General features: G+C 42.8%; 1 protein-coding gene across 3 annotated transcripts in view; it reads left to right on the top strand.

Moving 5' to 3' along the window:
- Positions 1-10961: 10961 nt before the first annotated feature.
- The window catches only part of tbc1d8 (TBC1 domain family member 8), a 49970-nt gene continuing 46756 nt past the window's right edge, over positions 10962-14175 (top strand). For all 3 annotated transcript variants that reach the window (XM_078174813.1, XM_078174812.1, XM_078174811.1), the window contains exon 1: positions 10962-11340. In XM_078174813.1, the coding sequence (XP_078030939.1) occupies positions 11214-11340 (127 nt within the window). In that variant the 5' untranslated portion in view covers positions 10962-11213. The remainder of the gene's footprint in view (positions 11341-14175) is intronic.

Raw genomic sequence — 14175 nt, 5'->3', positions numbered from 1 at the left:
TTCTGAGGTTTTTGCTGGTTTTTTTCCTTCTTGGTAGATTTTTTTTAAAAACAACGGTTTTCTCTTCTGTTTTCTTCCAGCTCTTAGAAGAACAGTAGTTTATCTCACTTTAAAACATCCAAAAAAGCAAAAATATTCAGGAGCTCATCTTCATGCTCATCTCTCTCTGTCTCTCTCTGTCTCTCTCTCTCTGTCTCTCTCTGTCTCTGTCTCTCTTTCTCTCTCTCTCTCTGTCTCTCTCTCTGTCTCTCTCTCTCTCTCTCTCTCTCTGTCCCTCTCTCTTTCTCTCTCTCTCTCTCTCTCTCTGTCTCTCTCTCTCTCTCTCTGTCTCATTGTGTCATACGGATTACTGTTAATTTATTATGCTGATCTGTTCTGTACGACATCTATTGCACGTCTGTCCGTCCTGGAAGAGGGATCCCTCCTCAGTTGCTCTTCCTGAGGTTTCTACCGTTTTTTTCCCCGTTAAAGGGTTTTTTTTGGGGAGTTTTTCCTGATCAGCTGTGAGGGTCATAAGGACAGAGGGATGTCGTATGCTGTAAAGCCCTGTGAGGCAAATTGTGATTTGTGATATTGGGCTTTATAAATAAAATTGATTGATTGATTGATTGATGTCTGTGTCCAGGAGGGGCCCTGACATGTCTGTGTAAAGGGGCCCCTCCCATGTCTGTGTCCAGGAGGGGCCTGTCCAGGAAGGGCCCGTCCAGTAGGGGCCCTCACATGTCTGTGTAAAGGGGCCCCTCCCATGTCTGTGTCCAGGAGGGGCCCCTCACATGTCTGTGTCCAGGAGGGGCCTGTCCAGGAAGGGCCCGTCCAGTAGGGGCCCTCACATGTCTGTGTAAAGGGGCCCCTCCCATGTCAGTGTCCAGGAGGGGCCCCTCCCATGTCACTGTCCAGGAGGGGCCCCTCTCATGTCTGTGTCCAGGGGCCCCTCACATGTCTGTGTCCAGGAGGGGCCACTCCCATGTGCCCATTGTCTCATAACCTGCCCATCAGTTCAGTACTCACAGTTTGTTAGTGTGAGCATACATAACTTGATCAATAACTGATATCAGAGACATGATTACATGAATCAGACAGTTAGATTAAAAATCAGGATTTAAACATACTCCAGTTGTTATTGAAGTAATTACATGTAAATGTATTAATGTTAATGTTGTGTGTGTAAGGTGAAGCTACCAGGTCGGTCTGTGTGTGTGAAATTGGTGGGACACCAGTTTCACATTTAAGCTCCAGTTGAACTGGTTTAACTTCCTCTTTTTCTCTGTCTCACACATTAAAGCCCGACTGTGCTCAGCTCTGTTCACACTGAGATGATTCTGCTGATAGTTACTGCTGATAGTTACTGCTGATAGTTACTGCTGATAGTTACTGCTGATGGCTACTGCTGATAGTTACTGCTAATAGTTACTGCTGATAGTTACTGCTGATAGTTACTGCTAATAGTTACTGCTAATAGTTACTGCTAATAGTTACTGCTGATGGCTACTGCTGATAGTTACTGCTAATAGTTACTGCTAATAGTTACTGCTAATAGTTACTGCTGATAGCTACTGCTAATAGCTACTGCTGATAGTTACTGCTGATACCTACTGCTGATAGTTACTGCTAATAGCTACTGCTGATAGTTACTGCTGATAGTTACTGCTAATAGTTACTGCTGATAGTTACTGCTGATAGTTACTGCTAATAGTTACTGCTGATAGTTACTGCTGATAGTTACTGCTAATAGTTACTGCTGATAGTTACTGCTGATAGCTACTGCTGATAGTTACTGCTAATAGTTACTGCTGATAGTTACTGCTGATAGTTACTGCTAATAGCTACTGCTGATAGTTACTGCTGATAGCTACTGCTGATAGTTACTGCTAATAGCTACTGCTGATAGTTACTGCTGATAGTTACTGCTGATGGCTACTGCTGATAGTTACTGCTGATAGTTACTGCTGATAGCTACTGCTGATAGCTACTGCTGATAGTTACTGCTGATAGTTACTGCTGATGGCTACTGCTGATAGTTACTGCTGATAGTTACTGCTGATAGTTACTGCTGATAGCTACTGCTGATAGTTACTGCTGATAGTTACTGCTAATAGTTACTGCTGATAGTTACTGCTGATAGTTACTGCTGATGGCTACTGCTGATAGTTACTGCTGATAGTTACTGCTGATAGTTACTGCTGATAGCTACTGCTGATAGTTACTGCTGATAGTTACTGCTAATAGTTACTGCTGATAGTTACTGCTGATAGTTACTGCTAATAGCTACTGCTGATAGTTACTGCTGATACCTACTGCTGATAGTTACTGCTAATAGCTACTGCTGATAGTTACTGCTGATAGTTACTGCTAATAGTTACTGCTGATAGTTACTGCTGATAGTTACTGCTAATAGTTACTGCTGATAGTTACTGCTGATAGTTACTGCTAATAGTTACTGCTGATAGTTACTGCTGATAGCTACTGCTGATAGTTACTGCTAATAGTTACTGCTGATAGTTACTGCTGATAGTTACTGCTAATAGCTACTGCTGATAGTTACTGCTGATAGCTACTGCTGATAGTTACTGCTAATAGCTACTGCTGATAGTTACTGCTGATAGTTACTGCTGATGGCTACTGCTGATAGTTACTGCTGATAGTTACTGCTGATAGCTACTGCTGATAGCTACTGCTGATAGTTACTGCTGATAGTTACTGCTGATGGCTACTGCTGATAGTTACTGCTGATAGTTACTGCTGATAGTTACTGCTGATAGCTACTGCTGATAGTTACTGCTGATAGCTACTGCTGATAGTTACTGCTGATAGTTACTGCTGATGGCTACTGCTGATAGTTACTGCTGATAGTTACTGCTGATAGCTACTGCTGATAGCTACTGCTGATAGTTACTGCTGATAGTTACTGCTGATAGTTACTGCTAATAGGTACTGCTGATAGTTACTGCTGATAGTTACTGCTGATAACTACTGCTGATAGTTACTGCTGATAGTCACTGCTAATAGTTACTGCTGATAGTTACTGCTGCTAGCTACTGCTGATAGCTACTGCTGATAGTTACTGCTAATAGCTACTGCTGATAGGTACTGCTAATAGTTACTGCTGATAGTTACTGCTAATAGCTACTGCTGATAGCTACTGCTGATAGTTACTGCTGATAGTTACTGCTGATAGTTACTGCTAATAGCTACTGCTGCTAGCTACTGCTGCTAGCTACTGCTGATAGTTACTGCTGATGGCTACTGCTGATAGCTACTGCTGATAGTTACTGCTGCTAGCTACTGCTGATAGCTACTGCTGATAGTTACTGCTGATAGCTACTGCTGATAGCTACTGCTGATAGTTACTGCTGCTAGCTACTGCTGATAGCTACTGCTGATAGTTACTGCTGATAGTTACTGCTGCTAGCTACTGCTGCTAGCTACTGCTGATAGTTACTGCTGCTGGCTACTGCTGATAGTTACTGCTGATAGTTACTGCTGATAGTTACTGCTAATAGTTACTGCTGATAGTTACTGCTGATAGTTACTGCTAATAGCTACTGCTGATAGTTACTGCTGATAGCTACTGCTGATAGTTACTGCTAATAGCTACTGCTGATAGTTACTGCTAATAGCTACTGCTGCTAGCTACTGCTAATAGCTACTGCTGATAGTTACTGCTGATAGCTACTGCTGATAGTTACTGCTGATAGCTACTGCTGATAGTTACTGCTAATAGCTACTGCTGATAGTTACTGCTAATAGCTACTGCTGCTAGCTACTGCTAATAGCTACTGCTAATAGCTACTGCTGATAGTTACTGCTGATAGCTACTGCTGATAGTTACTGCTAATAGCTACTGCTGATAGTTACTGCTGATAGCTACTGCTGATAGTTACTGCTAATAGCTACTGCTGATAGTTACTGCTGATGGCTACTGCTGCTAGCTACTGCTGATAGTTACTGCTGATGGCTACTGCTGATAGCTACTGCTGATAGTTACTGCTGCTAGCTACTGCTGATAGCTACTGCTGATAGTTACTGCTGATAGCTACTGCTGATAGCTACTGCTGATAGTTACTGCTGCTAGCTACTGCTGATAGCTACTGCTGATAGTTACTGCTGATAGTTACTGCTGCTAGCTACTGCTGCTAGCTACTGCTGATAGTTACTGCTGCTGGCTACTGCTGATAGTTACTGCTGATAGTTACTGCTGATAGTTACTGCTAATAGTTACTGCTGATAGTTACTGCTGATAGTTACTGCTAATAGCTACTGCTGATAGTTACTGCTGATAGCTACTGCTGATAGTTACTGCTAATAGCTACTGCTGATAGTTACTGCTGATAGTTACTGCTGATGGCTACTGCTGATAGTTACTGCTGATAGCTACTGCTGATAGCTACTGCTGATAGTTACTGCTAATAGCTACTGCTGATAGTTACTGCTGATAGTTACTGCTGATAACTACTGCTGATAGTTACTGCTGATAGTCACTGCTAATAGTTACTGCTGATAGTTACTGCTGATAGTTACTGCTGATAGTTACTGCTGCTAGCTACTGCTGATAGCTACTGCTGATAGTTACTGCTAATAGCTACTGCTGATAGGTACTGCTAATAGTTACTGCTGATAGTTACTGCTAATAGCTACTGCTGATAGCTACTGCTGATAGTTACTGCTGATAGTTACTGCTAATAGCTACTGCTGCTAGCTACTGCTAATAGTTACTGCTGATAGTTACTGCTAATAGCTACTGCTGATAGTTACTGCTGATAGTTACTGCTGATAGTTACTGCTGATAGTTACTGCTGATAGCTACTGCTGATAGTTACTGCTAATAGCTACTGCTGATAGGTACTGCTAATAGTTACTGCTGATAGTTACTGCTGATAGTTACTGCTAATAGCTACTGCTGATAGCTACTGCTGATAGTTACTGCTGATAGCTACTGCTGATGGCTACTGCTGATAGTTACTGCTGATAGTTACTGCTGCTAGCTACTGCTGATAGCTACTGCTGATAGTTACTGCTAATAGCTACTGCTGATAGGTACTGCTAATAGTTACTGCTGATAGTTACTGCTAATAGCTACTGCTGATAGCTACTGCTGATAGTTACTGCTGATAGTTACTGCTAATAGCTACTGCTGCTAGCTACTGCTGATAGTTACTGCTGATGGCTACTGCTGATAGCTACTGCTGATAGTTACTGCTGATAGCTACTGCTGATAGCTACTGCTGATAGTTACTGCTGCTAGCTACTGCTGATAGCTACTGCTGATAGTTACTGCTGATAGTTACTGCTGCTAGCTACTGCTGATAGCTACTGCTGATAGTTACTGCTGCTGGCTACTGCTGATAGCTACTGCTGATAGTTACTGCTGATAGTTACTGCTGATAGCTACTGCTGATAGTTACTGCTGCTAGCTACTGCTGATAGCTACTGCTGATAGTTACTGCTGCTAGCTACTGCTGATAGCTACTGCTGATAGTTACTGCTGCTGGCTACTGCTGATAGTTACTGCTGATAGTTACTGCTGATAGCTACTGCTGATAGTTACTGCTGCTAGCTACTGCTGATAGTTACTGCTAATAGTTACTGCTGATAGTTACTGCTAATAGCTACTGCTGATAGTTACTGCTGATGGCTACTGCTGATAGTTACTGCTGATAGCTACTGCTGATAGTTACTGCTGATAGTTACTGCTGATGGCTACTGCTGATAGTTACTGCTGATAGTTACTGCTGATGGCTACTGCTGATGGCTACTGCTGATAGTTACTGCTGATAGTTACTGCTGCTAGCTACTGCTGCTAGCTACTGCTGATAGTTACTGCTGATAGTTACTGCTGATGGCTACTGCTGATAGTTACTGCTGATAGCTACTGCTGATAGTTACTGCTGATGGCTACTGCTGATAGTTACTGCTGATAGCTACTGCTGATAGCTACTGCTGATAGCTACTGCTAATAGTTACTGCTGATAGCTACTGCTGCTAGCTACTGCTGCTAGCTACTGCTGATAGCTACTGCTAATAGTTACTGCTGATAGCTACTGCTGATAGTTACTGCTGCTAGCTACTGCTGCTAGCTACTGCTGATAGTTACTGCTGATATCTACTGCTGATAGCTACTGCTGATAGTTACTGCTGATGGCTACTGCTGATAGTTACTGCTGATAGCTACTGCTGATAGTTACTGCTGATAGTTACTGCTGATAGCTACTGCTGCTAGCTACTGCTGATAGTTACTGCTGATAGCTACTGCTGATAGTTACTGCTAATAGTTACTGCTGATAGTTACTGCTGATAGTTACTGCTGCTAGTTACTGCTGATAGTTACTGCTGCTAGCTACTGCTGCTAGCTACTGCTGATAGTTACTGCTGATGGCTACTGCTGATAGTTACTGCTAATAGTTACTGCTGATGGCTACTGCTGATAGTTACTGCTGATAGTTACTGCTGATAGCTACTGCTGATAGCTACTGCTGATAGTTACTGCTGATAGCTACTGCTGATAGTTACTGCTGATAGTTACTGCTGATGGCTACTGCTGATAGTTACTGCTGATAGTTACTGCTGATAGCTACTGCTGCTAGCTACTGCTGATAGTTACTGCTGATAGCTACTGCTAATAGCTACTGCTGATAGGTACTGCTAATAGTTACTGCTGATAGTTACTGCTAATAGCTACTGCTGATAGTTACTGCTGATAGTTACTGCTGATAGTTACTGCTAATAGCTACTGCTGCTAGCTACTGCTGATAGCTACTGCTGATAGTTACTGCTGATGGCTACTGCTGCTAGCTACTGCTGATAGTTACTGCTGCTAGCTACTGCTGATAGCTACTGCTGATAGTTACTGCTAATAGTTACTGCTGATAGTTACTGCTGCTAGTTACTGCTGCTAGCTACTGCTGCTAGCTACTGCTGATAGTTACTGCTGATGGCTACTGCTGATAGTTACTGCTAATAGCTACTGCTGATAGCTACTGCTGATAGTTACTGCTGATAGTTACTGCTAATAGCTACTGCTGCTAGCTACTGCTGATAGTTACTGCTGATAGTTACTGCTGATAGTTACTGCTAATAGTTACTGCTGATAGTTACTGCTGATAGTTACTGTTGCTAGTTACTGCTGATAGTTACTGCTGCTAGCTACTGCTGCTAGCTACTGCTGATAGTTACTGCTGATGGCTACTGCTGATAGTTACTGCTAATAGTTACTGCTGATAGTTACTGCTGATAGTTACTGCTAATAGCTACTGCTGCTAGCTACTGCTGATAGTTACTGCTGATCGCTACTGCTGATAGTTACTGCTAATAGTTACTGCTGATAGTTACTGCTGATAGTTACTGCTGCTAGCTACTGCTGCTAGCTACTGCTGATAGTTACTGCTGATGGCTACTGCTGATAGTTACTGCTGATAGTTACTGCTGATAGTTACTGCTGATAGCTACTGCTGATAGTTACTGCTGATGGCTACTGCTGATAGTTACTGCTAATAGTTACTGCTGATAGTTACTGCTGATAGTTACTGCTAATAGTTACTGCTGATAGTTACTGTTGCTAGTTACTGCTGATAGTTACTGCTGCTAGCTACTGCTGCTAGCTACTGCTGATAGTTACTGCTGATGGCTACTGCTGATAGTTACTGCTAATAGTTACTGCTGATAGTTACTGCTGATAGTTACTGCTAATAGCTACTGCTGCTAGCTACTGCTGATAGTTACTGCTGATCGCTACTGCTGATAGTTACTGCTAATAGTTACTGCTGATAGTTACTGCTGATAGTTACTGCTGCTAGCTACTGCTGCTAGCTACTGCTGATAGTTACTGCTGATGGCTACTGCTGATAGTTACTGCTGATAGTTACTGCTGATAGCTACTGCTGATAGTTACTGCTGATGGCTACTGCTGATAGTTACTGCTGATAGTTACTGCTGATAGTTACTGCTGATGGCTACTGCTGATAGTTACTGCTAATAGTTACTGCTGATAGTTACTGCTGATAGTTACTGCTAATAGTTACTGCTGATAGTTACTGCTGATAGTTACTGCTGATAGTTACTGCTAATAGCTACTGCTGCTCTCACGCAAGCATGGATCTATAAACTGCACCCAGTGCTGCTCAACCACCAGTTTGAACAACTAAAATAAACTTTGAGCTGAGGTCTCTCTCTCTCTGTCTCTCTCTCTGTCTGTCTCTCTCTCTGTCTGTCTCTCTCTCTGTCTCTCTCTGTCTCTCTCTCTGTCTGTCTCTCTCTCTCTGTCTCTCTCTCTCTCTCTCTGTCTCTCTCTCTGTCTGTCTCTCTCTCTCTCTCTCTCTCTCTCTGTCTCATTGTGTCATACGGATTACTGTTAATTTATTATGCTGATCTGTTCTGTACGACATCTATTGCACGTCTGTCCGTCCTGGAAGAGGGATCCCTCCTCAGTTGCTCTTCCTGAGGTTTCTACCGTTTTTTTTCCCTGTTAAAGGGTTTTTTGGGGAGTTTTTCCTGATCAGCTGTGAGGGTCATAAGGACAGAGGGATGTCGTATGCTGTAAAGCCCTGTGAGGCAAATTGTGATTTGTGATATTGGGCTTTATAAATAAAATTGATTGATTGATTGATTGATTGATGGTTGATTTATTATGAGATTATTATGGGCTGTTACTATTTATATCAATAAGTCCCTTATTGATCTGACTTTTTTTTTATTCTTATCTGTTCTTACACTTATATTTTTAACACTTGAACCATGATGCACATATTTGTACAACTACAACAACTACAACAATTATTTCTTACATTTTTATATTTGTGTTTATTTTTGTGTCATACATCTTATTTCTATTTCCCTCTAGTGTCTCTGTGCCTGTCAACAGTATCAGAGTGACTGTAACGTGTCCAGTTACCTCCTGGAGATCAGTGAAATAAAGTATTATTAATTATTGATTATTAGAATTTACAATCAGTCTGGTTTCTTTATTTTGTTATTTGCAGGTCTCCTCTCTGTGTTGTCTGGCTACAGCAGGAATGTGAAATTAAAGTGAAATGTGATTATTACACGATGTTCATTGTGTCATCAGTGACGTCATGACAGTATAATAACTGATCTTTGTCACATTGATGACTGTTGTGAATCAATACACTGAGTGTTTGTGTGCAGATGACCTGATAGCACCTGAACGGTCAGTCAGCTCATCAGCCAATCACAGAGGGACACTGGCTCCACCGGAACTGGCGGAAGGGAAAGTTGGTGAAATGCGGAAGAGACAAAAAAATAAAAGAAGAGCTCTCACTCTGTCGCTGTTTTTATTAAGGACTACAAACAGGAAGAGGGTCTGCTGCTGTCAGAGCTTCATCTTTAGTTCACACATATTAAATAAGAAAACTCATGATGATGATCAAGACTCATGTGTTTGATTCTTTTACTGTCAGTTTTCTCAACTTTATTTCCTCTGGTATACAGCTTGTTCATTTATCATTATTATTATTATTATTATTGTTATCATTATTATTATTATTATTATTGTTATCATCATTATTATTATTAGTAGTAGTAGTAGAATCGTTGAATATTCACAGTCTGGCATATGGTTTTAAAATTTGATTGTTAATAACTGTTTTCAACATGAACTATAATTCTTTTTTAATTTAAGCATCTTTGGGCTTAAACTTTGTTATTTTAGATCGATTTAAAAGAATTAAACTAAAACAAGTTTTAAATGTGACAAAACGATTTGTAGCTGCTTAAAGGTGTTTTTATTGTGTTGTTTTGCTGTAACTTTGTCTCATGCTGCTGCCTCAGCCACATCTCACTTGAAAAAGACATCGTTGATCTCGTCAGGACTTACCTGCTGAAAATAGGTTAAATAAAGACAAAATTAAAAGTTAAAAAACTGCAGTATTTCCAGTGTAGTAAATCAGCATTCTGTGAGAAATGCCTACAAATCCTCTGTTGTCACATTTTGCATCATATCCTAACACAGTTAATCACAGTCTATATGATCAGCTGCAGAATACTTGCAGTGAAGAACTGGAATCTTAACAGCTCCTCTGGGATCTTTGAAATTATTCTGTTAATGTTTTTGATTATGAAGAAAGTTGAGAGCCGCAAATGTAGCCTACTGAAATTGTTTTTTTGGTGTTTTTTGTGCCAGCAAGTTATTTATCATGTGGGAAAGATTAATTTTAGTATTTTAGATAAGTAGATAATCCTATTGGCACACGAATAATTATATATAGATATAAATGAAATATCACCTTTTGGGACCTCAGGGCCTCCGTACAACCCAAGAAAATCCATTGATGTCCAATCTGTAGAGGAGCCTGCTCATATGACCACTGGGGGGCGCTGAAGTTCGAACATGTCAGAACCAGCACAGAGCTTTAAATGTACTCAGCACACACAGAGCTGACTGTAGGTGTTTACATTGAACATGTTCCCATTCAAGTTAAAGACACAGGATGAGTTCACTTTGATCATTTGTTGTTATTGTTGTTGTTCTTCTTATTCTTCTTCCAGTTTGTTATAACTGAATCAAAATAATTCCTATATATTATCGGATAGCGCCGATTTATGAATTGTGCAGAAGTTAAGTTCTTACTGTGCAAAGAAGAAAAAGAAGCTAAATTCAGATAGCACAACAGATTTTTTACAGACATAGGTTTACTAATTTCACACCATGAGAATCAACCACAACATTTTTAATAGCCTGTTTTTTATAAGCCTATTAAATATCAGACATTTTCTGTGAGCTCTATTTGTGCCGAAATGAAAAATCCTAAAGCCATGCTTTTATTGTGAAGGGTTACTGGGTTACTCTGTGATTCATGGATCAATGCTGTTTTATAGAATAATTTAAAACTGTTTGGTTCATTATTACATCCTCAGATTATAGTAAAAACAACACTTTCACTAAACAGTGAGAGTCCTATAATCCCCTCAGAGTGAGCTCTCCTGCCTCATAGAGGATCTGTGTGTGTGGTGTGTACAGCTGCTGTAAATCGGGCGTGAGGAGAAGAAGTGTGAATCCTGCAGCTGTCAGGAGCTCAGGACGACCATGGACAGAGCCCACAACCCTGCTCTGTAGGACCGAGCACACCGATCCAGACCCGGAGGACCGGCGCGGACAACTTAATCCACCGCCGCCGCTGCTGCTGCTGCTGCTGCACTCCGACACGGCGGAGGACTCCTCCCGTCGGTCGGTCGGTCGGTCGGTCCCTCCCTGCTGGAAGACAATGTGGCTGAACCCGGAGGAAGTCCTGCTGAAAAACGCTCTGAAGCTCTGGGTGACGGAGAGGAGCAACGACTTCTTCCTCCTGCAGAGGAGGAGAGGACACGGAGAGCACACCGGGAGGATCACAGGTACACTGCTACACCACAGGTACACTGCTACACCACAGGTACACAGCTACACCACAGGTACACTGCTACACCACAGGCACACTGCTACACCACAGGCACACTGCTACACCACAGGTACACAGCTACACCACAGGTACACTGCTACACCACAGGTACACAGCTACACCACAGGTACACAGCTACACCACAGGTACACTGCTACACCACAGGCACACAGCTACACCACAGGTACACAGCTACACCACAGGCACACTGCTACACCACAGGTACACAGCTACACCACAGGTACACAGCTACACCACAGGTACACAGCTACACCACAGGTACACAGCTACACCACAGGCACACTGCTACACCACAGGTACACAGCTACACCACAGGCACACTGCTACACCACAGGTACACTGCTACACCACAGGTACACAGCTACACCACAGGTACACTGCTACACCACAGGTACACAACTACACCACAGGTACACAGCTACACCACAGGTACACTGCTACACCACAGGTACACAACTACACCACAGGTACACTGCTACACCACAGGTACACTGCTACACCACAGGTACACAACTACACCACAGGTACACTGCTACACCACAGGCACACAACTACACCACAGGTACACAGCTACACCACAGGTACACTGCTACACCACAGGTACACAACTACACCACAGGTACACAGCTACACCACAGGTACACTGCTACACCACAGGTACACTGCTACACCACAGGTACACAACTACACCACAGGTACACTGCTACACCACAGACACACTGCTACACCACAGGTACACAACTACACCACAGGCACACTGCTACACCACAGGTACACAGCTACACCACAGGTACACTGCTACACCACAGACACACTGCTACACCACAGGTACACAACTACACCACAGGCACACTGCTACACCACAGGTACACTGCTACACCACAGGCACACTGCTACACCACAGGCACACTGCTACACCACAGGTACACAACTACACCACAGGCACACTGCTACACCACAGGCACACAACTACACCACAGGTACACTGCTACACCACAGGCACACAACTACACCACAGGTACACAACTACACCACAGGCACACAACTACACCACAGGTACACTGCTACACCACAGGCACACTGCTACACCACAGGCACACAACTACACCACAGGCACACTGCTACACCACAGGCACACAACTACACCACAGGCACACTGCTACACCACAGGCACACAACTACACCACAGGCACACTGCTACACCACAGGTACACAACTACACCACAGGTACACAGCTACACCACAGGTACACTGCTACACCACAGGTACACTGCTACACCACAGGTACACAGCTACACCACAGGTACACTGCTACACCACAGGTACACAACTACACCACAGGTACACAACTACACCACAGGTACACTGCTACACCTCAGGCACACTGCTACACCTCAGGTACACAACTACACCACAGGCACACTGCTACACCTCAGGCACACTGCTACACCACAGGTACACAACTACACCACAGGTACACAACTACACCACAGGTACACAGCTACACCACAGGTACACTGCTACACCACAGGCACACAACTACACCACAGGTACACAACTACACCACAGGTACACAGCTACACCACAGGTACACTGCTACACCACAGGTACACAACTACACCACAGGTACACAACTACACCACAGGTACACAACTACACCACAGGTACACAGCTACACCACAGGTACACTGCTACACCACAGGTACACTGCTACACCACAGGTACACAACTACACCACAGGTACACAACTACACCACAGGTACACAGCTACACCACAGGTACACTGCTACACCACAGGTACACAACTACACCACAGGTACACAACTACACCACAGGCACACTGCTACACCTCAGGCACACTGCTACACCACAGGTACACTGCTACACCACAGGCACACTGCTACACCACAGGTACACTGCTACACCAGCTCCTTTATGGCAACTTGACCTTTACCCCTGACCCCAATGACACCAACAAGGATTTATTTAATCTGAGATAAATTTATCAGAGTTTAACAAAGTTTAGATTTTAAATGATTAAATCCATATTTCAACTGAAGCAGAACTCTGCTGCACAGTTAAAACTAATCTTTTTAGTAAATCAAAGTTCAACTCAGTGCAGTTCAATAGAACTTTATTAATGTCAAATGAAATTCTTGTGCCAGAGAACGCTTCAAATGACAGTAACGACAACTAACATTCTCAAACCAGTGAGAACCAGTGGGTTCCCCAGGTCAGGGTCACACACTGGGCCCAGGTTTTAAAACAATAGAGTTTATTAAATATCAGTATCTTAATAGTCAAAATGTAAAAGATATAAAGTGTTTAAGGAACAAAAGCACAAAGCAGAGCCTGACAGAGGAACAGCAGATGAATTGAAATGGTGGAAATACTGATTTAAAAAGGTAAAAACACTGAATAAGACGTTTCACATTAAAATATCTGTTTTCTTCTGACACTGTTCATTGCTGAGGGGCTTCTGACTGCAGCCACCACCAGCCCATAGAGTCAGTGTTTGGTTTGTCCGCTCTGGGCTACTGTGCCATTAGATTATATAATAATGTCTGTCCATACGTCCTTCTATATCCTTTAAAGTTAAACTATGATTAATGAGATTTAAAAATGAACGTCGTTGGTGCAGCTGCTCTGAAACACCATCTTTCAGGGTCCAACTTTATGGGCCTCAACTGTGGTTAAAACTCCGTGACGAGAAACACACACATGTCTATTAAAGTCTGCAGCACTTTGTGTCATGTCACCATTTTCTCAC

This window comes from Epinephelus lanceolatus, chromosome 14, assembly GCF_041903045.1.
Source record: "Epinephelus lanceolatus isolate andai-2023 chromosome 14, ASM4190304v1, whole genome shotgun sequence".
Classification (NCBI taxonomy): domain Eukaryota; kingdom Metazoa; phylum Chordata; class Actinopteri; order Perciformes; family Serranidae; genus Epinephelus; species Epinephelus lanceolatus.
Note: the sequence above shows the minus strand (reverse complement) of the source record. Positions and strands in the feature narration are given on the sequence as shown.